The 23,828-nt window shown below is 58.4% G+C and overlaps 2 protein-coding genes across 2 annotated transcripts; one reads left to right on the top strand and one right to left on the bottom strand.

The window, feature by feature from the left end:
• Nucleotides 1-1,051: 1,051 nt before the first annotated feature.
• On the bottom strand, nucleotides 1,052-10,766 carry RBPJL (recombination signal binding protein for immunoglobulin kappa J region like). Its single transcript, XM_036009460.1, has 13 exons — nucleotides 10,745-10,766; nucleotides 9,467-9,575; nucleotides 8,496-8,650; nucleotides 8,079-8,376; nucleotides 7,040-7,110; nucleotides 6,744-6,859; nucleotides 6,270-6,444; nucleotides 4,427-4,564; nucleotides 3,892-4,001; nucleotides 3,467-3,619; nucleotides 1,924-2,079; nucleotides 1,697-1,800; nucleotides 1,052-1,611 (listed from the first exon to the last, which is right to left on the bottom strand). Exons 1-13 carry the CDS (start codon nucleotides 10,764-10,766, stop codon nucleotides 1,332-1,334), a joined length of 1,887 nt encoding a protein of 628 aa, XP_035865353.1. The 3' UTR covers nucleotides 1,052-1,331.
• Nucleotides 8,756-21,934, top strand: MATN4 (matrilin 4). The gene is made up of 10 exons (XM_028523625.2): nucleotides 8,756-9,543; nucleotides 11,950-12,063; nucleotides 12,769-13,338; nucleotides 14,001-14,123; nucleotides 16,091-16,213; nucleotides 16,310-16,432; nucleotides 18,131-18,544; nucleotides 18,645-18,797; nucleotides 21,373-21,480; nucleotides 21,566-21,934. Exons 2-10 carry the CDS (start codon nucleotides 11,985-11,987, stop codon nucleotides 21,622-21,624), a joined length of 1,752 nt encoding a protein of 583 aa, XP_028379426.1. The 5' UTR covers nucleotides 8,756-9,543; nucleotides 11,950-11,984; the 3' UTR covers nucleotides 21,625-21,934.
• The last annotated feature ends 1,894 nt before the right edge of the window (nucleotides 21,935-23,828 follow it).

Here is a 23,828-nt window from a genome sequence, read left to right as displayed (position 1 = left end):
GGGGCTTTCCATGTTCTGGGGAGGAGGTTTGCAGGGAACGGGCCCCTCCTCAGGGTTCAAGGGGGGTAGAAGGGGGTGTGTGAGAGCCCTGAATGAACATTTCAAACCGGTTCTCCCCGCTCGGCCCCAGCAGGGCCTGGGAAGGGTAGCTGGCACCCATGATATCGGTGTCCCTGGTTCCAGCAGCCTGAGCCAGGACACTGCCTGGTTCTTCTGCTTCCTTGCAGAGCACAGAGCAGGCACGGGGTGGCAGGCCAAGCAGGGGTGGATGATGACATGGCCCCGGGTCCCCAGGCAGAGAAGCTCCTGCCTTGGCTGGGTTACTGCCCGGCTGATCCCAGGAGTTCTGCCTGGGAAGAGTTGTATCGGGTGTCCTGTGTTTGCATCGTTGCCTGGGGTGGGGGGTAGTTCATAGCATAACTCATCGCCAGAGCCGACAGGTGGCCCCCACGGCAGGGCCAGGGGCCAGGGATGCCAGCGTCTTCTCTAGACAGGGCCCCGAGGGTAGGCCCTCGGCTCCTTGCATGGCGTCTCCTCCCTGTGTGTGGGGGGGGGCGGGGCGGGGGTGGGGGTGGGGAGTATGCCCGGCACCTCTGTCCTTGCGCAGGTGGGTCATACAGATTGGACTCCACCTTGGATTGGGGGTGCTGCTAGCACAGCAGAGGGATCCCCAGTCCTTAGGATTGGCCCCTGCTGGGCCTGTGAGAGAAGCACCTGAGTGGACAGTCAAGGTGACAAGACCTTCCCACTGCCCCAGGCACCTGCCCGGCCATGAAGGCTGTGAGGCAGAGAGCAAGCACAGGCCCGGGTATGAGGCCTGGCGCCAGCCACAGGGAGTACAAGGAAGGGCGGCTCTTTGCGGTCCAGGGCAGAACCCAGAGCTCCAGGTGGCGCGAGGTGCTTCAGGACACACCTGGTGCTCTGCTCCTGACCCTCTGCCTCGGGGCCTGGAGGCCACGCTGGGGTGCTGAAACTCCAGGAGGTGCAGAGGTGGAGAGAGAGAAAGATGGAGGGAGGGGGGCACACCATTAGCGAGGCTACAAAGTTACTAAGGGAGAAAGACAGAGATTGTTTGACGGAGAGAGTGAAACAGAGGTGAAGGCAGGGAGAGCCACACTCCTGGCTGGCTGCAAAGCCAGCATCACTCAGGCCGCATCTTCCGAGATGATGAAGGAGGAGCCAGTGGCTCCTGCAACACCCGAAGGGCCGGGTTTCAATGGCCAGAGCCTTCCGCTGCTGCTCCCACAGGCCCTCCCTTCCATCGGTAGCACAGGGAGCAGAGAGCAGGGCCTAGGACCCAGGAAAGCGGCCCGGGGCCAGGCTGGCCGCGCCTACGTCTGGATGAAGAGGTGGAAGTTGGTGCGCGTGAACTCGTGGTGGATGCTCTCCAGCAGCGCATCCGCGTCGGCCTCGGTGGCGGGCCGGGGTTCCCCCGCGGGGGCGGGCCGTGTGCTGTATTCGGGGGTGTAGGTGAAGGAGAAGGCGCTGGGGTAAAAGAGGCCGTCGGCGCGCACCAGGCTCACCGCCACTGTGATGGGTGTGCGCAGCCAGCGCCAGTCGCTGCCGAAGGCGGCTACGTCCGGCACCACGCACACCAGGGACCGGGGGCTCCTGGGGGCAGAGCACGGCAGTTGGGACTGCAGCGACGTCCGTCAGTCAGGGCTGATGAGGCACCCTCCTCTCCCTGCCCCCATACCTGTACATGGTCTCGGCCTCCACATCCCCGAACCACACCTTGAGCCCCGCGTGGAAGTTCTCACCGTGGAGCTCCAGCGTGGCCACGTCACCGCCGCCACTCAGCTGGGAAAGGGTGGGACCGGCTGGTGTGGGGGAAGGGGCGACCAGGGCCTGCGGCCCTCCCTCCCTAGCACCCCACCCCCCAGCGCAGGCAGCCGGCCAGAGTCCCCCAGCACCCGGATTCACCTCGAGGGTGCTGATGAGGGGCACCGGAGTGACCGGCTCCCGGGTACACGCCAAGCTGGTGCTGAAGGAGAATTCCACCGACTCGGTGCCGATGATGGTCCAACAAGAGCTGTCGTTAAGCAGCGCCCTGTTCGCCTCCTTGGGGCAGGGGGAGGCCTGGGAGACACCGAGGGGACGGGCAGACGCTCTGAATGGTGGTTGGCATGGGGGAGCCCAGTAAGTGCCTGGCCTTTCCCGCTCCGGGTTCCAGTCCCAGGCTTTGCAGTTTACCTGCTCTCCGAGCTTGGGCAAGACCCTGCAGTTCTCTCAGAGTTAAATAAGTTCGCTTCGCTGGGTGAGCTGGTGGCTAAAGGTCTATTTTGTTACGGTTCTAGAATTCTATTCTGGACACTGTGCAATTCTGGGCCCTAACAGTCCACAATTCTAAAATGGCTTGGTAATGTTGTTTTCTACATATTATGATTTTGTCCCTCAGCATTCCGCGATCATCTTCCTTGGGGAGTAGTATTGCTTATTTATTAATGACAATTTCCCTTGCCCTGGCCAGTGTGGCTCAGGTGGTTGGAGCATCGCCCCATAAACCAAAAGGTGGCAGGTTCGATCCCTGGTCAGGGCACAGGCCTAGGCTTCAGGTTCAGTCCCAAGTCAGCATGTGTGAGAGGCAGTCAGGCAGGCAGTCTGCCGATGTTTCTCTCTCACCTTGATGTTTCTCTCCCCCCCTCCCTCCCTTACCCTCTCTCTAAAGTCAACAAGTGTGTCCTCTGTTGACGATTAAAATAATAATAATAAAGCCCTGGCTGGCATAGCTCAGTGGGTTGAGCTTGGGCTGTAAACCAAAGTGTCGCAGGTTCGATTCCCAGTCAGGGTACATGTCTGGTTGCAGGCCATGACCCCCAGCAATGGCACATTGATGTTTCTCTCTCTCTTTCTCCCTCCCTTCCCTCTCCAAAAATAAATAAATAAAATATTCAAAATAGTAATAATAATAATAATTCTCACATTCCACAATTCTATGACTTAAACTTTTATGATTCTAATAGTCTTTGCTCAATAATACTCACTACTCTTATTATTTTAATTTACATTCTACCACTTTATACCCCAACATTCTATGCCTCTAATACTCTTTGGAAAGAGGTATTGCTTAGTCATATTATTACTATTTTTCCTACATTCTCTGATTCTGTCCCCATAGTCCAGGGGCCGCGTCAGCCTTGAGGATGCCTTCAAAGGGCCGAATGTAACTTTAGGACTGTGTAAATGTAACTACTCCTTAACTAGGGGCAAGGAGCTCAGTGCTGCCGCCGGGTAGAAACAAGGTGCAGGGCGGACAAAACAAGGTGGAGGGCCGGATTTGACCCCCGGGGCCCGGGGGGAGGGGGGGAGAACCTTGTGTTTGCAGCCTGCGCCATGGTCTATGATTCTAACACTCCCTAGGGGGCAGTATAGCTTGTTAGGATGATGGCTGATGGTCTTAACTTTTGGTGGTTCTCCGCATTCTGACTTTCTAAGATGCTTGGCGCTGATATTCTCTGCCTCGCACCTGGAACTGCACCACCTTCTCTGTGGCCAGACATAAGTAGGTGCCGCCGCCTCCAGGAGGGCCACCAGGAAACTGGAACGCACACTTGTGCAGCTGGGAGATGGGCTCATCCACATCAAGGAGCGCACACTGCTTGGCTACTTTGCGGATGATCTACAACAGAAGGGGGGCAGGGAGTGTGGCGGCAAGGTGCCCGGGTGCCCGGAGGCCGCCCTCCCAGCCAGCTCTCTGCTTCCCCAGTAGCCGCGTGGGCCCTGGCACAGCCCCCCATGCCAGCAGCCCTTACCTCTCTCCAGCCCCACAAAGAGCTGAGTGTTCTGGCAGAGAACTGAGCACGTGTCTTCATGCCTTGGGCCCTCGCCCCCCAGCCCTGCCCTCGTGGGCCACACTGTCTGCACGGACCTGGGGGCCCTCCCTCCCCATACCATTGGTGGCAGCGTGATGCCCGTAACAGTGCAGACGAGCCGCACCAGGGAGCCGTAGCGGACGTAACCCTCTCGGGGTGGGAAGTCCCCCTGGGGAGGGCGGTCATCGGCTGAAGACAAAAGAAAGGAGGAAAGGAGGGTTTCAGGGGGTCCCAACCTTCTGCCCTTCTTGCCCCTGACTCCACCCCACTCACACCTGGATCCTGAGGGTAGGGCTGGCATGTAGGAAGGCAGCTACAGCTGAGGGTTCCCATCCTGGAGGGGTCGTTCGTGGCCATGCTCACAAACGCCCCACCCCCCACCCCCCAGGGCCGGTGCTAGAACCGGGGACCAGGCTGGACATCGGAGTCAGAAGAGCTCAGATGGGTCCCTGACTCCCGGGGGCGTTGGCAAGGCTTCTTGTGCTCCAACGCCCCAGTCCCGGGGGGGTGGAGGTGGGGGTGGGGGACGGAGTTTGCTTCCCCTGAGGAGCTGCAGGAAGAGTAAACAACCAGTGAAAGCGAGGTGCCCAGCCCTGGCCTGCCGATGCGGTTACCCAGGTGGAGCGTGAAGGCCGCCCACTGGCGCGCGCTGGCCACGAAGGCCCCGTCCTCCACGGAGAGGTAGCGCGTGGAGACCGTCTGGGAGCGCAGGCGGTTGAAGAGGGAGACCTTGGAGCCCGAGGAGATGCACACTGTGAGGGAGGGGAGAGCAGTGCCCTGACCTGGCTCGGTCCCGTGGACGTGCCGGACCCGTCTGAGTCTCCGTCCCCTGAGCCCTTGGGCTCCCACGCGCACTGGCCTGGACACACTGAGGACTCGCGTCTCACAGCTGTTTATCTGGTGTACCCGCCTGGGACCTGCTTCTGCCCTCTGCCTGCGCCTCTCGCTGCCTGGGCGTCCGCCAGTTCAGTCAACAGCATTACCAAGTGCTCGCTAAGGGTGCACTTTGAGGCAGGCACTGTGCTGGGTACCGAGCATCAAGAGGGTGAATTGGACTCAGTCTTGCTCTGGAGGAGTTCACGGTCTCAGAGAGGAGAAAGGAACATGAATATAAAATTTCAGGCTCATGTCACAGGATTGGGTTAAGGAGGGCTTCCTGGAGGAGGTGTACTCTCAGCTGGGGAGCAGGAAGCAGGTGGGAGGGCCTGGGGGGCTGCACACGCAGAGGCTCTCTGGTGAGAAACAGCGGAACAGTGCTTCCAGGACTCGGCATCCATCCCTCCCAGCCTGCCACGGAGGCAGAGACACAGTTTTGTTTCTGACCGGATTTTGATCACCTGGGGGGAATGCATCAGGGTCATCTCCCTCTCTCCCATCACCTACAGTGCTACGCATTCTGTAGGTGCTCAATTTATACTTAGCCCAAGTTCCCAGACACTGAATAATAGATACCTGTGTGTGTCAGGAACTGTTCTAAATGCTTCATAGGTGGCAGTTCATTTGAGCCTTTCAACAACCCTTAGAGTTAGATAATGTTGTCTCTCCTTAAGACAGCCACTTGCTGGCGATCACTCCACTAGCGAAGGGCAGAGCCGGATGCAAGGCCAGCATCTGCCCATCACACTGTACCTCTTCTCTCCTGGGCCCCCCTGATCTGAAGGGCCAGCCAGAGCACTGCCGGACCTGAGACAGCTTCCAGGGGTCCTGACAGACGGACAGTAAGTGTGGTGCAGGGCTTCGAGCTGGGCACTGGCGTCCCACTGACCCAAGTCCAAATCCTGGCTGGGCCGCTGGCTACCTGGTCAGTCTCAGGCAAGTCGCCTGGACTATGATTGGCCTGAGCGTTTCTCAAGTGAACGGATGAATGTTCCAAATCTCGTTTTCCTCATCTACGACGTGGGAACAGTGACAGCACCTTGTCACTTGGCGCCCAGGATGGTGCCTATCTCCAACTGCCTCTGGGACCCGCTGTGCGGGTCTCTCTCCCCTGCTGGCCTGTGCGTTCCTCCAGAACAGATCCCTGTTTCCCAGGATGCAGCCCCTAGCACAGAGCCCGGCGTAGAGCAGGCCCTGAGGAAATGTTTTAACTGAATTCGATGGTCACTTTTATTGTCTTTTTATTGTCGCTTTTAATCTGTCTCTAGTTCAGCACCTGCCAGCCATTTGAGGAGCCCCCAACTCCCCGCACCCCCAACACACCCCCTCACAGCCCTACACACATACACTCAAGTCTGGTCTCTGTGCCCCCTGCTCTCTCTGCCCTTGATTCTCTGACTTCTCGTTCCCAGACCTAAGCCGCACTAGCTCAGGCAGACCCCGCCCCTCTGGGCTCAGACTCCGCCCCTTCCACTCTGACCCCACCCCCACAGTCCCGGCCTCTCCCCCTGCTAAACCCAGCTGCTGCAGTCCTCAGGGCACCTCCCCCCCTGCCCCGCGACCCAGCCCCGCCCCGCTCACAGTCGGTGTTTTTCAGTGACTGCTTCTTCTGCGAGGGCTTCGAGATGACCTTGATGAGGCGGCTGTGGAAGGTGCCCAGCTCCCGCCCCCCTCGGAGCACGAGCCGCAGCACCAGCCGGAAGTGCTTCCTCTTGTCCGCGTCCGAGATGTACAGCGTCTTGGCGCAACCGAATTCCTGCGGGGTTCACGGGGATGGGGCCGGAGCCTCTCAGCGGTCCGCCTCCGGATGAGCCGACCTCCCCCGGTTATCTGCCGTCCGCCCCGTCGGGCGTGACATGCAGGGGCATGGCCCAAGCTCCGGGCGCACCCTGCACGCAGAACCTCGGTCTCCAGCCCTCCTATACTGGCTACCAATAGGGGGACCCCCATACCTATAGTTCGGCTTCTTCAGGGGGCGGGGGTAAGGGAGCCTTCCTGCCCAAGGAAGGGGCAAGGGTGGGAGCAGGACTGGGACCCCCGGCCATGTGCTCTCACCCTGGAGTCGGGCTGCTCCTCGAAATTCAATTTCTGCGTCTCGGCGGCGCTGCCGGACGCGCCGTCCAGTCCCATGTAACCGCAGACCGTGGGCCCCGTCTCGCCCGCCTGGTGGGCTGGAAAGGGACGCCCGCACGCTCTGGAAGGACTCCGACGAGACTCCGGGCCAAGGCAAGCCTAGTCTTCGCCACCAGAGGGCGCGGCGAAACTGCGTCTGCGAACCGGCCCGCTCCCACCCGCTCCTGCCTGGGTCCCCCTCTCCCAGGAAGGCAACCAGTCCTGGAGTCTGTCCTCACCTTGGCCCGGCACTGGCTTCACCCTCCATCCGGGACCTGAGAGGTAGACACAGGGCGGGGGGCAGAAGAACCTGCGGAGACATGGAAGCGCTGGACTCGTGTGTCGTCCCCCCTGGACTATCTTGTAGGCATCTCCACGATAGCGGAAATGCAAGAGAATCCCCCTCCGCCTTTCCCACCACCCTCCCCAGGCTTCTCCGTGGCTGTGAACCCCGTTCACATCCGAGCCTTCTTTTTCCACCCCCCTCACTCAACCCCTCAGTAGGTCCTGTCAACTCCACTTTCCAAACCTATCCAGAATCCGCTGGCTTCTTACCACCTCCACCTTACTTGTCTTCTTCAAATCCGCCCCTGGTTTCAGCTCAGCGTCCTCACGTGATCTGGCCCTGCTCACCTCTCCAAGTTTATTTCCCACAGCCCCAACCTCCCTTCTCAAACCGCAGCCACTCTATCCTGCACCTGCAACAGGCCAAGTTGGTTCAGCCGCAGGGGCCGTGCATTTTCCGTTTCTCCTCATCGGAATAGCTCCCCCCAGATCTTCTCCTGCCTGGCTCCATTTCCACATCGAAATCTCAGTTCGCACGTGATCCTGGCCTTTCCAGCTGAGGTAGCCCCCTTCCGTTCCAACCACATTGTACTGTTCTATTCCCTTCTAGCTCTCATCGGGATCTGGCGGGGAATTCATTGTCTGCCTCTTGCAGGCTGGAATGAAGACGCCGTGAGAGCCGGGACTGTATCCGTCTCCTTCAGCTGTGTGCCCAGTGCCCGGCAGTGCTCAGAAAGCCTGGCGCTTGACAAGCAACTTGACTAGTTGTTGAATGAAAATATGAATGAATGTGTGAATGAATGAATGGGGACTTAGATTCCCAAGGAGGTTCTGCTGAAATCAAAGTGGGCATTACTGGTGACTGGGCGGAAAGGCCCATGATACGTCAATAGCTAAGCCACGGTTCTGCCCAGTTCTAAAAGAGACTACCCCGGGAGGAGCGCGTAGGGCCGGACGCCGAAGTGACCTGGGAGGGGCCACTGGGGCACCTACCGTTTCTCATTTCCATAAGACTTCTGGGCCACCTTGGCGTGCAGGATCCGCACCGTCTGCTCGCACTGCTCCTGCAGGCACCGTCGCACGCCTTCCCGCAGGACTGTGGTGCACTCTGGGGGTGACCTGGGAGGCCCGCAGCAGGGAGTGTCAAAGGGCGAGGTGCCACGAAGCCCGAAGCGCTTAGGTCGAATGAGATGAAGTTCTAGTGGTGCCCCCTCGTGGTCAGCGCGAGGAAGTGTTGGGTGAGGGAGGGGATGCAGGCAAGTCGTGGGCCAAATGTTTGGGCGGCGCAGTGCTCAGTGAGGCCTGCACGGAGCCCACCGGGACCACCCAGGCGCCGCTCTGCGGGTCTGGCTCCACGCCCACCGTATCCTGGAGCTCTGGGGAGAGGCCCCAGCGGCACAAAGGCCGCACTTGTGTTGGCCTTGGGATGGAGGCAGAGTACGTGAGGAGGCGCGTGGCTTTCCCTGCAGCCCGAGGGGAGCCACCCCAGGGAAGTGTGGATGCCAGGGAGGAAGCGCCTGAGGTAGCCCACGGACGACAGTGCCCTCTGGCCTGCTGGCAGACGCCTGCACACAGGGAAAGGCCCCAAAATTGTGTGCGTGGGGGGGTGAGTGGGGGATGGATTTCAGTTTTTCTGCGGTCGAAGTGCCACCCCCTTCCCCCTTCCTTCCGAGCGCGGGGGGCCTGTTACTTTCTCGGCTTTTACGTCCCCTGATCGCCGGGCCTCCATGGACCCCGTGGAGTGGGCCAGGCAGAGCCTAGGGGACCTGATGGCTTCTCAGCCTGGAAGTTTTGCCGGGTGAGGGCGAGTGGGCCCAAGACTTAAGCAATTGCAGAAAACGTGTGAACGAGGCCATCACGGCAGAGATTTGACGGACCGCCAGGTGCGGCCGGGGAGAACCATGAACCTTGAGGCTGATCTTCTGGGTCCTTTACGCTCTTCGCAGGACCAGTGTCGGAGGCCTCTCCTCGCTCCTGGAGGGGACTACGGAGGGCAGGAGCCGGGCCGCGCCCTCGGAAGCAGGGCCAGGCAGACGGCGGCCCGGCCAGGCCCCGCTCCGCCCCTTGGGGCTCTCCTCGGGGAAGTGTCTCGCCGGCCTCCAACGCATTCCGGCTGCGGAGAGGGCAGCCGCCCTGCCTCCCGCTGCACGGAATTCCAGCCCCGCAGCCCGAGTGGCGGCTCGCAGGGTGACTGGAGCAGGGGGCGCTGATCTGGCCCCGCCCCGGCCCTCCCGAGGAAGGGGGATCGTCCTGCCGGTGGGAGGGGTCGCAGCCCGCGCTCCCCCTCCCCATCCGCCAGCCCGGGTTAAATGCGGCCGCCGCCTTCGCTCCCTCCAGCTGCCTGGCAGTCCCCACCTCGGGCAGCGTGCCCGAGCTGTTACCTGTTCCAGCTGCCCGGGAGGCTCCGCCCGTCGGCTCCGCTCTGCGGCCGCACCTCCGAGTCGTCCAGCAGGTTCAGGTGAGTCAAAGGGCCTGGGGGCGCTGAGGGGTCTGTGGGGGTGCAGGCGGCCAGCTGGACCAGGCGACCGTACTTAACCGCGGTGCCCGCGTTGGACCTGCAGTGCCCTTCCCCACGTCTGGGGCATCCTTTCCTAATTGGGTCCCCACCAGCAAGCCCACCAACAAGGGGCGGGGACGTTTCTCCTAGTCTCGTCCCCCTAGCGACCCCCAGGAACGTCCTCAATGTGTCCACTCCGGAGTTACTCACAGAGCTGCCTGGCAAGCCCGCTTCCCCCTCCCTAAAGGCACTTCAAAGTCCTGCATTTACCGCGGGACTAACTAACCCCTCCGAGGAGCTCTGGGTTCTAGCGCCAGCCTCGTCACGCTGCTGTGTGACATCGGGTGAGACGCTACCCTCTCTGGGCCTAGGTCCTTCCTCTGTAGAATGAGGGGGTTGGAAAGGTGATGAACTTTGAGGGAGCCGCTATTTTGACGTTCTGGGGTTGCTGCGGTGCCGTTGGGGTGCCAGGTGAGATGTTTGCTGAAGCCAAGAGCAGGATAAAGGGGCCCTTAATCAAGATTTGGGAGCCCGGAGGCTTCTGAAAGTAGGAGAGGATGAGAGGTGGCAAAGAGTCCTTGCCCCTTTACCCGCGTGCCCTGGGGGGAGGGGCGTGCTGGCCTCAGCTGTGGCGCGAGCTAGAGGAGGCGAGCCACACCCTCCCACCTCCAGCCCCTGGCACACCTGACTTAGGCGCCCTCCCATGAAGGACCCTGCCAGAGGGATTTCTGTTCTTCCAGCAGGCCTGAAAGTCGAAGGCGGAGAGGATCGGGGACGCGAAGGCCGGCCGCCTGGAGTGAGCGGCAGGCACTCGACCTTGCTCAGAATAGGCCCATTCACGGGACTGCGGGGGAGGGGCAGGATGCGGTCGGGTCCGGGAGGCTGGCCCCCTCTACCAGGAGACAGCAATAGAGAAATGGCGAACGCAGCTTCGGCACCGGGCTCGGGGGTGGGTAGAGAGCAGAGGGAGCGAATGGAAGGAAAAGAGGTTCCATGTCTCCTGGGCGTCAGGTTGCCAGGCAGCTCAGAAGGGAGAAAGGGAGCAAAGAGTCCTAGGTTCCTTTGCAGCTCAGCGAGCTGCCTTCTTGGGCCTCACTTTTCCTCTCTGTACAATGGGAGTCTTGCGTGATTCTCAAGGGGCCTCGGGAAGGTGAGCTCTCACCTGCTGCCCCCACAGGGTCCATGGTCAGGTCCCGAGGCCTCCCGGCCGCTCACTCACCGCCCTCTGGGTGCGTCCAGTGCCGGTGTCCTCAGACCACTGCACGCTCCTGCCCCTGGGCCCTCGTGCCGGATATATCCTGCCGGGCTTATCTCAAGGCCCAGGGGCTCCCGGCAGGCTGTTTGCTCTGCGCAGGGGCACCTGCTGGGCAGATGCGGGCTTCCCACGGCCACCTAGCCAAAGAGGCCAGACCTTGGAAGGCGCCCCCTGGCTGCTTCTCCTGAGAGCTGGCGGGAAGTGGAGGCGCCGCAGATCCTCAAATTCAAGTGCATAGTGGGTTTTGGCCACTGCAGCGCCTGCCCGCCCCCTACTCTCCCAACACAGCGAAAGGTCAAGCAGCCCTTCCCTGAGGTCTACAGTTGTGCGATGCGTGTCTGAATGTGTGTGTGTGTGTGTGTGTGTGTGTGAGAGAGAGAGAGAGAGAGAGAGAGGGGACAGCCACACAGAGGCGCCTTGTGTGGTTAGGCAGTGGACGAGGTACCTGAGGTGGGAATGGCTTCCTTCTGCAGAGGTTTTATTCCTGGGGAGACGAGGGGGTGGAACACGGTCCTTGGAATCCCCTAGACATAGGATTGTGTCCTGGAGCAGCCGCTTTCTCATCCTGAGACTTTGAGCACCAGCGTTGAAGCTTTTCCAGCCAGTGCCCGAACCTGTATAACGGCAACCGTAGCAGCCTGTCTCAGGAATTGTCAGAGGACTAAACCCCACAATGCATGGGAAGCGTTGAACAGGGTGCCTGGCATGGAGGAAAGTCTTTTTCTTTTGAAATTGTGTATATTTTTATGTACCATTTATTTGCAAAGCAGAATCCCTTGTGTTTCCCAGAAATCTCACTGCAATGAAAATGAATTATTATGGCCTGGGCCAATGTAGCTCATTGGGTAGGGCGTTCTCCCTTCCTCCAACCCATCTCTAGCTCTCTGTCTCTCTCATGGATGCTTCTCTCTCTCCCTTCCTTTCTCTCTCTCAAAACAATGAAAAAAAAATACCCTCAGGCAAGGGTTGAAAAGTTAATGATTATGAAAGTATACCCCAAAGTAGACAGATTAGTAAAATAAACCCATGACCCTCCTCCACCTCCAAGTGCCCGTCCCCCAGAAGGAGTTCAGCAAATACGGTGATTTTGCTATTTCCTGCCCTCCCTCCAGGCTGCGACAGCCCCATTCCCTGCCCCGCAGCTGCCATGAGGGGCCTCCCGTGCTCGCCGCTGCCCATGTTGCTGCTCCTCCTCCGGCCCTGGGAAACCCACCTCCAGTTCGAAGGTGAGCCCTCACCAGCGAGGGGAGAGGAACGAAAGCGGGTGTTCTGTCTGCGCCCCGTTAGGCCTGCTGGGGAGAGAAAAGCAAGAGTTTTGGAACCCTCCGAGATGGCTTCCAATGCACCATTTCCCCTCTCTGGGCCTCAGTGTCCTCCTCGGTAGGAAGTGGCTTAGAGGCAACAAAATAGCAGAATGCCCATTTGGTGTTGAAGTTTTCAAAGTTCACTGAAAAAATCAGGAGACGTCACATAAAAATCCCAATTTGGGACTTTTCTTGAAAAACCCAAAGGTCTGCTACCATGGGGTCCACAAGCCTGCATGGCGACCTTTGGCTGGAGCTGCCCACTTCAGGAAGAACACAGGCTCTCTGGGTGTCCAGCAGCCTACCCTACCAGTCACTCATGTATGTTGCCTGCTTGGCCCCTGCAGGCACTTGAGCTTGTGACATTCCCTCTCCCTTTCCCCGAACAGGTAAATACCTCCCCAGAATAGCCCTCGGAGCTGTAGCATAAAGAATTGGTGAAATCTCCTAGCCCAGGTCCTCAGCAAACGCTGGGCGAGTGAATGTACCTAACTTGCATTTGCTAGGCTAATTCTGTGGGGGCGCTGTTATGTAGGGATAGCGCCGTTCCGACCTGGGTTTCCCTGGGGATCTCCTCGGAGATGACGCTTTGCTGACCTAGGAAAGTCCTTTCTGATCTCCTCGCAGGTCCCAGGTGCCGTACTGGGCCCCTGGATTTGGTGTTTGTGATTGACAGCTCACGCAGCGTGCGCCCCTTCGAATTCGAGACCATGCGGCAATTTCTGGTGGGCATCCTCCGCGGCCTGGACGTGGGGCCCAACGCTACGCGCGTCGGCGTGATCCAGTATTCAAGTCAAGTGCAGAGCGTCTTTCGACTTGGCGCCTTCTCGCGCCGCGAGGATATGGAGCGTGCCATTCGCGCTTTGGTGCCGCTGGCGCAGGGCACCATGACCGGGCTGGCGATCCAGTACGCCATGAACGTGGCCTTCAGCGTGGCCGAAGGCGCGCGTCCTCTAGAGGCGCGCGTGCCACGAGTCGCTGTCATCGTGACCGACGGGAGGCCCCAGGATCGCGTGGCAGAGGTGGCGGCGCAGGCGCGCGCCCGCGGCATTGAGATCTATGCGGTGGGGGTGCAGCGCGCGGACGTGGGCTCCCTGCGCGCCATGGCTTCCCACCCGCTGGACGAGCATGTCTTCCTGGTTGAGTCCTTCGACCTCATCCAGGAGTTTGGCCTGCAGTTCCAGGGCCGGCTGTGTGGTGAGTTAGGAGAGTGCCGGGGCGAGGCTGAACTGCCTAGAATCCCACCCCTTCCCGGATGCCCCCGCCCACTCCAGCTTTAGCCCCGCCCACCAGATAGTACACTCGCTCAGGCCTGACGCACGTGCTGTGTCATGTGCCAGCTCTGCTCAGTTTTGCTTAGGCTTCGCCCGCCAGAAGCAACGTTTGGCGTGCCTACCAGGATGAGTTGTGTGTGGTTTATTTACCACAGGCTTAACGTCCAACACAGGAACTCCCGCAGGTCCAAGCTGAGAGCAACGGTCCACTCCAAAGAGTCGTGTCCGCCCACACGGCACGGCCACGCCCACTCACATGTTAGCTCCTCCCACAACCTTGAGTTACCCCCGCCCACCTTGATTCAGCACCTCTCAGCTTTCTGTCTTACTCCTGTGTAGTCCTGCTCTGTCCCATTGACACATTTAGCCCCGCTGCGCTCTTAGGAGCCGGTTAGCGGCGCTGTTCAGGCCCTGTTCTCTCCTGAAGCTGTCCCACGTGGGTCAGCCCTTCTCAAACGGGTCTTAGCCCACCTTGGGCCGTCCTTGATCATGGTTCCCATGATCCAACTGTCCCCATCCAGCTGTCTCTTAGTGGGGGGTTCTGCCCATCTGTCCCCTGCTGATTCTACTCTTGTGTGTCCTCAGCAAAGGATCTGTGTGCGGAGGGGGGACATGGCTGCCAGCACCAGTGTGTCAGCTCCCCGGGCATGTTCCACTGTGCCTGCAACCCCGGCTACCAGCTAGCAGCAGATAACAAGAGCTGTCTGGGTGAGAGCGACTCCTGCCCTGCCATCCCACTGCTCCTGAGCCTTCTGTGGCTCCCCATTGCCCCAGCACCAGCCCAGTAGGTCTGGAAGGGCCCTTGGGAGTACAGTCCAGCTCCCTCACGTTACAGGTCTAAGAAAGGGAAGGTATGCCTGGAGTCACACAAGTCCTTGGTGGGCCCACGGCTAGAAACCTCTACCCCACAGTTAAGCGTGCTTTCTGCTCCTTCCTGTCCACTCTTCCCGGTGGTCTCCTACCGGGCTCCAACACACCACCCGCACTGGCTCGTGTCTTCTCCCAGGCACATCTTCACAGTCGCCGTAACTTGGATGCCTCTAGGGTCTTCAGTTAGGGTCTCCGTGCACCACCACCCCTGCCTCATACATGCTGCCGTCCCTGCTGCACCTCAGCTTGTTCTGGGCTGCTCACCAGGGCCCTCTGGCTGCTCCGCTCTGCACCTGCGAGCCTTTCAAGGCCCAATGCTTCATTTCTGCCTTCTGAGAGGCCGCGGCACACAATGCCTGGCTTATACAGCCGGGACTTTCTTTTTCATGTGCATGCGTGTCCTTGCCTTTGATCTCAGCGGCAGCTACCATTTACTGGGCGCCAAGTCAGTATCAGATGTTGTGCTCGGAGCGCTGCTGACGTCATCTCTCAGGCTCACAATAACCTGGAGAATGAGGTCGGGTGGTTCCCCTAACCCAGGTGGCCTCTGGCGTCTTCTGGTTTCTAGAACAAAACTGGCTTGAAGCCCCATGTGATTGATGACCCATGAACATCCCGATCTGCACCCCCAGATCTCTGGGAAATCCCAAGGTGCTTCCTTTCCGTGGTCTCCCCTCGCTCTGAGCTCCTGCTGGATTCAATCCGTTCATGGCTCCTCCCTCCGTTCCTCAGCCTCACACACGCTGTCCTTGTTCCATGCGTGTGAGTCAGCCTCTCTCTTCCTTGGTTTACACACTTGTGAGCACAAGGGCATGGGTGTGTATGTAAGTTTCCTTCCTATTTCCGTTTTACAAAAGAGGGGGTGAACAGAGGTGTGAATTACATCTGAGTCAAGTCGAACACACACAAAAGGAAACATCCATTTTTTATAACTGAATACGAGGCACCCTTGACCCTGAAAGCCCTCTGTCACCCTTCCACAGGGGATTGTTTACTGGCACCTTCAACCCACAGAGTCACTCATCTTCACACCATTTGTCTCTTCTTTTTCTTCCTTTCTCCACTCCCATCTCTTTTCTAGAAAGCCCAGACTCTCACTGTTGTATGTGAGCTAATTCACCTCTCCCCAGCCCCACGGCCCGGGGCCGCTCTGGGCATCTTTGGGTCTCTACCGCCACAAGATACTTGACAGGGCAGCAGCACACCCCCTTGGAAGGAAGCTGTGAAGAACAACCACTCTCCTCCGTTACATTCCCATTTTGCAGATGGGGAAATGGAGGCTCAGGCAGGTGAAGTGGCGGAGCCTGGTCCTCTAATAGCCAGTGAGCATCTTCAGGGCAGGGACCCTGTCGTCTGTGGATTCCTGGCTTAGTAAGGGACCCTCTGAGGGCTTGAGCTGGCAGGGCCACCTGGCCCAGAGGAAGGAGGCCAGTGCTTATAGAAACCGCAGATGCCTGGGGACCACCCCAGACTAATGAAGTCAGGATCTTCAGGAATTGGGGTCCAGGCATGGGTGTTTTTTAAAAGCTGTGCTGTCAGGGCTGAAAAGCAAAGCCCCGAGGTGTATGCCAGCCTCCCCTCTTTCTCAGTCGTTGACCCGTGTGCCGAGGGCACCACGGCTGTGAGCGCCACTGTGTAATCTCCCCAGGTTCCTATCTCTGTCACTGCCCAGCTGGCTTTGTGCTCCTGTAGAACCAGGGGAGCTGTAGGGGCGAGCGAGGCCCCTCCCCGCACTAGCACCCTAGACTGGAGTCCCTGATGGCTCCCATCAGGAGTGACGCCTCGCTGCCCCCTCCTTCCTGCAGTCATTGACCACTGCCGCTTCGGGAACCACAGCTGCCAGCACGAGTGCGTTAGCACCCTGGGCGGGCCACGGTGCCGCTGCAGAGAGGGCCACGACTTGCTGCCGGATGGGAGGCGCTGTCAGGGTGAGGAGGGGTCTCCTGCATTGTGCAGAGGGGCGGGGTGGGGGCCTTGGTTGGCGGAGCCCACCCTGACTCATCCTGACCTGTCTCTCCTTCAAGCCCGGGACCTTTGCAACGGCGTGGACCATGGATGTGAGTTCCAGTGTGTGAGTGAGGGCCTCACCTACCACTGCCTGTGCCCTGATGGGCGGCAGCTCCAGGCAGATGGCAAGAGCTGCAGCCGTGAGTTATGGGCGGGAGGGGGTTCTGCCTGTCCCTGCCCCCCTGCTCACAGTCAGAGCATCCTTGACTCTGGTGTGGGTGTGGTGTGAATGTGTGGGTGTGAGTGGTGGTGACGGGGGTGGAGGGTGTGCCATGCCCTGCCTCAATTCTCTACCCCAGTTGCCAAGGTTAACTCCTAAAATACACATTCGATCACACTCCTCTCTTGCTCAAAGACCATCTGTGGCTCGCCAGTACCTACAGAACTATGACCAAATGCCTTACCCCTGAGTTTTTCCGATGGTGGGTGCAGCCACATTAGTGGATACAAACAGCATTAGAAAGAAAGAGAGAGCCCTGGCCGGTGTGGCTCAGTTGGTTGGGTGTCGGCCCACAAAGTGAAAGGTCTCCGGTTCCATGTCTGGTCAGGGCACGTGCCTGGGTTCCAGGTTCGGTCCCCGGTCGGGCTGTGTATGAGAGGCAACCAGCCGTGGTTCCCCTCTCACATAGATGTTTCTCCCCCTCTTTTTCCCTCCCTTCCCCTCTCTCTAAAAATAAATAAATAAAATCTCAAAAAGAGGAAGCGAGAAAAAAAAACAGAGTTTACAGCATGTAGAAAAAGTAAGCATTGCTTCATGAATTTAATTTTGATGAGATGCAGTATGTCATGATGTATTTTTATCATTTTTACTGTGGGTTGTGGTCAAGTGTTTGAAACCACCGCCTTAGCCCATCACAGTCTGGCTTCAGCCAACCCCGTAAACCATCTGAACGTTGTAGCCACACTGTCCTGTGCACCCCCAGATGTGTCGAGAGCTCTCAGCTTCCCTGCCTCTGCACAGTCTGTTCCCACCATCTAGAATGTCCCTTCCTGCCTTGGAGAACTCCTGCCCATCCTTGAAGACCAAGCCAAATGTCACCACTTCCGTGCAGCCTTCCTCAACACCTCCAGGGAAAATGAATTGTTCTTCCCATGGGCTGTCTCTGCAAGCCTCTCTATTCTAGCATTTTCCCTAACGGTAACACACGGCATGTCCGAGGACTCTGCTCTGCCCTGGTGTCCTTATGGGTCAGGATTACGCTGCATTGATTGTTGGACCTTCTTCAGGGCTAGCAAAGTCCCTGGCTCACCACGGGAGAGTCCACATGGCAGAGGGGTTGGGAGCACGGGTTTTGGGGTCAGAGAGACCTGGTTTCAAATCCTGGCCCAGCCATTCCTCGCCACGAAATCCAGATCAAAGCATTTGACCCTTCAGAACCTGAGGCTGTAGAAAATGGGGAAAATCCCCAAGGTTATCGGGAGGATGGAGGAAAAATATTTAAAGCACCCAGCACAGTGTCTGGCGCATGGTCAGCTGTCAGCTTTTGTTTAGCGTTGTTAATACCGGTAAAGTATTTAGAGTTCTGTCTGATACCTAGTAGATGATCAATAAACGGTAACTCTTGTGGTCGTGGGTATCATTGTCATTATCATCATTATTAAAAAGATGCTTTTAGCAGATTGCCTGGCTTGTGCTCAGCACTCAGTAAATGGCGGAGGTTCAAACGGTGTGCTGGTAGCAACAGCGCGCCATGCCAGTGCCCGGCCCGGGGAGGCCTTCACACGTGGTGTCTGTTCCGGAGTCAGTGTGTGTGAACCAACGCCCAGACGCGTAGGCGGGTGCTGCCGGCCAAAGTGCTGGTTCCCCCCTCCAAGACCTTCTTCCGCTCACTGCGCAGGGTGCCGGGAAGGCCACGTGGACCTGGTTCTGCTGGTTGATGGATCCAAGAGTGTGCGCCCACAGAACTTCGAGCTGGTGAAGCGCTTTGTGAACCAGATCGTGGACTTCCTGGACGTGTCCCCCGAGGGCACGCGTGTGGGACTGGTGCAGTTCTCCAGCCGCGTGCGCACGGAGTTCCCGCTGGGCCGCTACGGCACGGCGGCCGAGGTGAAGCAGGCGGTCCTGGCTGTGGAGTACATGGAGCGCGGTACCATGACCGGGCTGGCGCTGCGCCACATGGTGGAACACAGCTTCTCCGAGGCGCAGGGCGCGCGACCCCGCGTCCTCAACGTGCCTCGCGTGGGCCTGGTCTTCACCGATGGCCGCTCCCAGGATGACATCTCAGTGTGGGCAGCGCGCGCTAAGGAGGAAGGTGGGCTTGGTGCCGGACGCGCTGGTCCATGGGCCGGGTTGGATGTGGGGGGGGGGGGAGGCTTTTCTGAGGTCTAGGGCACCTCCTGTCTCCCCTGTAGGCATCGTCATGTACGCCGTGGGCGTGGGCAAGGCCGTGGAGGAGGAGCTGCGCGAGATCGCCTCGGAGCCCGCGGAGCTGCACGTGTCCTACTCTCCGGACTTCCGCACCATGACGCACCTGCTGGAGAACCTCAAAGGCAGCATCTGCCCGGGTGAGCACATCCGGCTGGAGAGCCACCCTCCCCCACCACCACTCCTCCCGCTGCCCAGCCTCTGTGCTCTCCCCTGACTGCTGACGCCCCAGCCCTTTCCTAGAGTTACAGCCAAGGCAGGGGCTCCCTGGACAGAGCCTTGTTACTCAGAGTGGGGCCCACGCCCCCGCGGAGCCGCAGCGTTCCCACTGTCTCTAGGCCTCAGGAGTCAGGCTGTGCACTTCAACAGGCCCCGCAGGGTGCTCATGTGTATGTTAAAGTTTAAAAAGCTCTAGACTAAGCTACCTGTCCCCCCAATTAGTGGGTGTTCAGAATCGTTTGGGGGAATTTTTCCAAAGGAACGCCAAGCCCAGCATTTCTAAGTGGAGTCACATCGTAGATTTTATTAACTTGCTGGAAGTCGACTCCGCAGACCCGGCGAAGTGGCAGGACCCCAGGTTGTGTCCAGTGCACGGAGCCACGTGCTTTCTTTTGCACGATGTAGCCCACGACTGGGGTCAGTCTGCTCCACCCGGTGTTCGCTGAAGAAAAGGGGGACAGCGCCCTCTGTGGAGGGGAAGGGGCCATCACACCTGGGTGCTGTGCTGTGCTCCGCAGGCCCTGTGGGGGGTTCAGGGAGGTAGTGTTACCAGAGAATCTATGCTAAGATGTGACTCTTCTTTCAGATTTCCAGGCCCTGCCTCCAGAGCTAGGTTCAGTAGGGCTGTGCCAGGCCTGGGAAATCCTGCACACACACACACACACACACACACACACAGTTAATCCTTGAACAGCCCTTGTAGTGCATAAATCCACTTATATGTAGATGAAAAAAATATGCCTATTCGTGGACCTGCCCAGTTCAAATCCATGCTGTTCGTGGGTCAACTGTGTTTTCCATCCGCAGCTGGGAGTCTGTCCCTGCAGAGGCCTGACTCAGGTTGTACACAGAGTCTTAACCATGCAGTTAAGCATGCAGTGGATCAGGGCTCCTAACCCCCACTTTATTCAAGGGTCAGCTGTACACACAGACATACATGTGCATAGTATATGCATATACATATATACACAAGTACACCCACCCCCCTCCCCCCCGGCCCATTCTAATAATTAGCCAGCGTATTGTGGAGGCACTGGGTTAACTGCTCCTTCAGGGCCCTTTCTGTCCTGGCTTTTATGTCCCACACGGTGGGACTTTGGACAAGTCACGTAACCCCCACCTGTGCCTTAACTTCCCTCTTCTGTAACAGGGGAGGGTGCTGGCCACCCATGGTTGCCTCCAGCTCTAGAATCCCAAAGGAAATCTGGGTCTGTGATTGAGGCTCTTCACTAATTGCCTGCATGACCTTGGGCAGATCCTCCCCCCTCTCTGGCCCTTGGTTTCCTTCTCTGCGAAGTTAAGAGACTTTTCAGGACAGTCCTCAGTACCATTAATGACACGATAGACAGCAGTTTGCTTAGGGCATATGCAAGGTTGAGAAATAACTTTTTAGATCATGGCCTGGGCATTGTGCCATCACATTAAAAATGGCACATGTGTACAGAATGTCAGCGAGTCTAAGACACCAACCATTGTCAAGTTCACCGTCACTTTCTACACAGCTAGGAAAAAGCAGGTGCCACATTTAATCGTAAGGCACTTGTTTGGTTGTTAGAGATGTTGAGACGTGTCGGAGGTAGACTCGGATCAGTGGTTCGTAGACGTTAGTGTGCATCCGTCTCACCCAGAAGTTAAAACGCAGCTTGCAGGAGGGCTGGCAGAAGGCAGATGGCTGGGCTCCAACCCCTGTGTTTCCCAGTCGGGAGGTCTGGGGCGGAGCCTGGTGATTTGCATTTCTAATAGCTTCCCCGACGGTGCAGGTGCTTCCGGGCCAGAGACCACACTGGGAGAACCGCTGGCCTAGTCCACACACTCTCCCGGGTGCCTGCTGTGCCAGGCGGCGCTCTAGGTCCACGCTCCCCCATAATGCAGCCACCGGCTGGTGTGCCCATTTGATTTAAATGAATTAAAATGAGATCAAGTTCAGATTTTACTTCTTCAGTCACGCTAGCCACATTGCAAGTGTTAAGTAGCCACACGGGGCTTGTGGCTACCGCACTGCACGGGGCTGACACGGAACACTTTGTCACTGCGTGCAGCTGTGTTTGGAGGGCCCTGCTGTGCGCTCCTGCTCCTCACAGCGCGGCCCGCGGACCAGCAGCCTCCGCGGCCCTTGGGAGCCCCTCAGCTCCTTCCTGGTTCTGAATAATGGCCTGTGTTTTAACACAGTCTCCTGGTGATTCTGAGCATGCAGTTTGGAGAAACACTCTTCCCAAGACGTGCACACGCAGGTCATAGAATCCTGAGCACCAGCCAATGAATGGGTTTCCTCATTGAATCCCTTTTTACCGATGAGGAGACTCAGGCTTAGGAAGGTTGGGCGAGGTTTCCAGTATCTCATAGCTGTGTAGCTGGGACTCTTCCCAGGTCTGTCTGAACCCAAAACGCATACACCCACCCACAGGCTAGGTGGGGGTGTATCAGAGGGCCTCGGCCAGGGCAGGCTGGTCCTCCTGCAGATTCTTATTCCTCCACCTGTCTGTGCCCGGCTGGCAGAGGAGGGCATCGGCGCGGGGACAGAGCTTCGGAGTCCCTGTGAATGCGAAAGCCTCGTGGAGTTCCAGGGCCGCACGCTGGGGGCGCTGGAGAGTCTGACTCAAAACCATATCCTTTGGGGGGGATGTGGGAGCCAGCTGGGGTGAGGGGGACGGGACCCTAGCGATCCCCAACGACTTCCTTAACAGCTCACTCGCCCAGCTGACAGCGCGACTGGAGGATCTGGAGAACCAGCTGGCTACCCATATGTGAGGGCCACGGTGGCCGGGACCCGGGCAGGGGCTGCTCCGAGGACTGTGGGGGCCATCGTGCGCCTCCGGGGCACGGGGGCGGCGTGCGCCTGAGCCCCTGGGGCTCGGGCTGTTGGAGACAAGGGGCTGGCAGGCTCCCAGCACTGCGCTCGGGCTGGCCTCTCCGGGACCGCAAGCCTAACTGTGGGGGACGGGGGCGCATGCTAGATCCGCACGCCCTTGTCACGTGCTGATGCGCTCAGTTCTTTGTTGGATTTCTTTTTTTGTTGTTGTTTTCTTTTTCTTAAAAAAAAAAATCTGGTTTCCACGGGGTCGGTTTGTGGGTCTTGCTGTGCCGCCAGGGGGAGGGGAGGCCAGACGGAGCGCGCTCCGGCGGCGCCCGAGCGGCGTCTCCGCTCTCCGCTGGAGAAAGGCGCATTGTGCGGGGGTCGGCCTGGGGGGCAGGGAAGCAGGCACTGCTTCCCCCTCCTTGTTTATTTAGCCCAGAACAGACGACTCCTTCTGCAAGCTGCGGGAAGGGAGGGGGCTCCCCGGGAACCCTTGGGGTCTGCGCAAGTCTGCGCCCCTCCATCCACCAGAGGATCGAACGATTCGCTCTCTGGCCATGCCAGTCTCCGAGTGCCCCCAAACCTGGCCGAAAAGCTGCTAGAACTGGACGGGGGAAGTCGGTGAGGAAATAGAAGGCGGTAATTGAGCCCCTAATAGACTGAGTGGGGGCCGGATAGGTAGGTGAGTTTCATCTGGATTTTATCTCCCTCCTGCATTAGGCAGGAAGCAGAGAAGGTACCAGAAGGACCTCCGGCGCAGAGCAGCAGGCCTCTGCCTGCCCAGCCTGTGACCCACACTCTCTGCCTCCGCTCCCGGAAACAAAACCCCCAAAACCAGCCCTCTGTGGTCAAGATCATAGACCAATACCACTTCCCAAGCGCATGGAAGAAAATGCAAAGATTCAAAATGCTTCCGGTCCTAGAGTGATTGTGGGCAAAGTACTCTGGGTTTGTTTCCGGATCCGTACAATGGGGATTGACATTGTCCCCTCCCCCCACAACCCCCTCCAGGAGCGAGGGTGAGAATTGAGGAACATATTCTAAGGCATCTGACATTTTCCCCAGGCACATCTTAGGCTCCCGATTTAGTGGTCGCTATCAACTCTTCTTATAACAATAGCTAACATATTCTTGAGCATTGCTCTCAGCGATTTGCAGGCATTTTCATTTCATCTTTACAACCACCTTGCGAGGCAGGAATCATTGCCTTTATCACCCCCCTCTTCCAGACCTTGCAGCCAAGCCTTGACCTGTGGCTGGGATTTCCGCAGGTGGCCACGGCAGGTTTTGCAGGTGAATGAATTACAGGTGAATGACGTGGGAACATGCAGGGTCAGGAGTGATGGGAGTCTGTGGGGACAGGATGATTGAGACGTACCTGGATTTGAGGGTTACACGGGCTACCGTGCTAAGCGCAGGGTGTGGTTTATGACCTCATCTGCCCAATCTCTTTATGTTACAGTTGGGGAGCCAGGCCTAGAGGGCAGAGTGAGCTGCCCAAGGTCACACAGTGGGAGAATCCCACTCGGGTCAGGCAGCTGCCTAGGGGGGTCTGATTGGACTGAGGAGGTCACCTGATGGGGTGACACCGAGAGCAAGGGCAAGGCTCCCTCCTTTGGCGCTGGCTGGGACTGCCATCTCTGTTTGTTTGTGTGGGTTTTTTCCCTCCCATCCTCTCTTTTATCCTGTAATCTGCTCAATAGCCACTGGATGGAGCCTGAAGCTCTGACTTGGAGTTGAGTCCCCAATCAAGCATTTGGCATCTGGCACTGGGACTGAGGCGCCAGGCCGGCCTCTCTTTGTAAGGCCCCTTTCCCCGGTCAGGCCCCTCCGCCACTCCGCAGACCCCGCCACCCCAGGCACACTGCTGGGTTTGCAGACGAGCCCGCTGCTCACCAGGGGTGTCGTGTTGACAGGTGCTGGTTTCCGCTCCCATCTCCAACCCCCTCTCCTCTCTCATTTCCCTTTCCTCTTACCCCCTTCTGCCTTTGGATAGGAACGAAGGTCCCCCACACACTAGGTAGCTGGCCTTTGCTTCTTTGTGTACACTCCTCCTACTTCAAAGGGTAGCAGGCTTACAAAGGACTCAGTTCAGTAAAGCCCATTAACCCAAGAGCGGAAAGAATCCAAGTAACAGCGAGGGGAGGCAGGGGAGGAG

This window comes from Phyllostomus discolor, chromosome 9 (genome assembly GCF_004126475.2).
Source record: "Phyllostomus discolor isolate MPI-MPIP mPhyDis1 chromosome 9, mPhyDis1.pri.v3, whole genome shotgun sequence".
Taxonomy (NCBI): Eukaryota; Metazoa; Chordata; class Mammalia; order Chiroptera; family Phyllostomidae; genus Phyllostomus; species Phyllostomus discolor.
The sequence above is the reverse complement of the archived record's forward strand: the minus strand, read 5'-3'. Positions and strand labels throughout refer to the sequence as shown.

What these genes read in the sequence shown, in the direction of transcription:
- MATN4 (XM_028523625.2), top strand. Translation starts at nt 11,985, where the DNA reads ATGAGGGGCCTCCCGTGCTCGCCGCTGCCCATGTTGCTGCTCCTCCTC. An exon ending in AGATGGCAAGAGCTGCAGCC is followed by an intron (nt 16,433 to 18,130) that starts GTGAGTTATGGG and finishes CTCACTGCGCAG; the next exon opens with GGTGCCGGGAAGGCCACGTG. An exon ending in CAAAGGCAGCATCTGCCCGG is followed by an intron (nt 18,798 to 21,372) that starts GTGAGCACATCC and finishes CCCGGCTGGCAG; the next exon opens with AGGAGGGCATCGGCGCGGGG.
- RBPJL (XM_036009460.1), bottom strand. Translation starts at nt 10,766, where the DNA reads ATGGACCCTGTGGGGGCAGCAG. An exon ending in CTCCCGGGCAGCTGGAACAG is followed by an intron (nt 8,651 to 9,466) that starts GTAACAGCTCGG and finishes CCCTGTGTGCAG; the next exon opens with GCGTCTGCCAGCAGGCCAGA. An exon ending in GAAGCCAGTGCCGGGCCAAG is followed by an intron (nt 6,860 to 7,039) that starts GTGAGGACAGAC and finishes GTCCCTTTCCAG; the next exon opens with CCCACCAGGCGGGCGAGACG.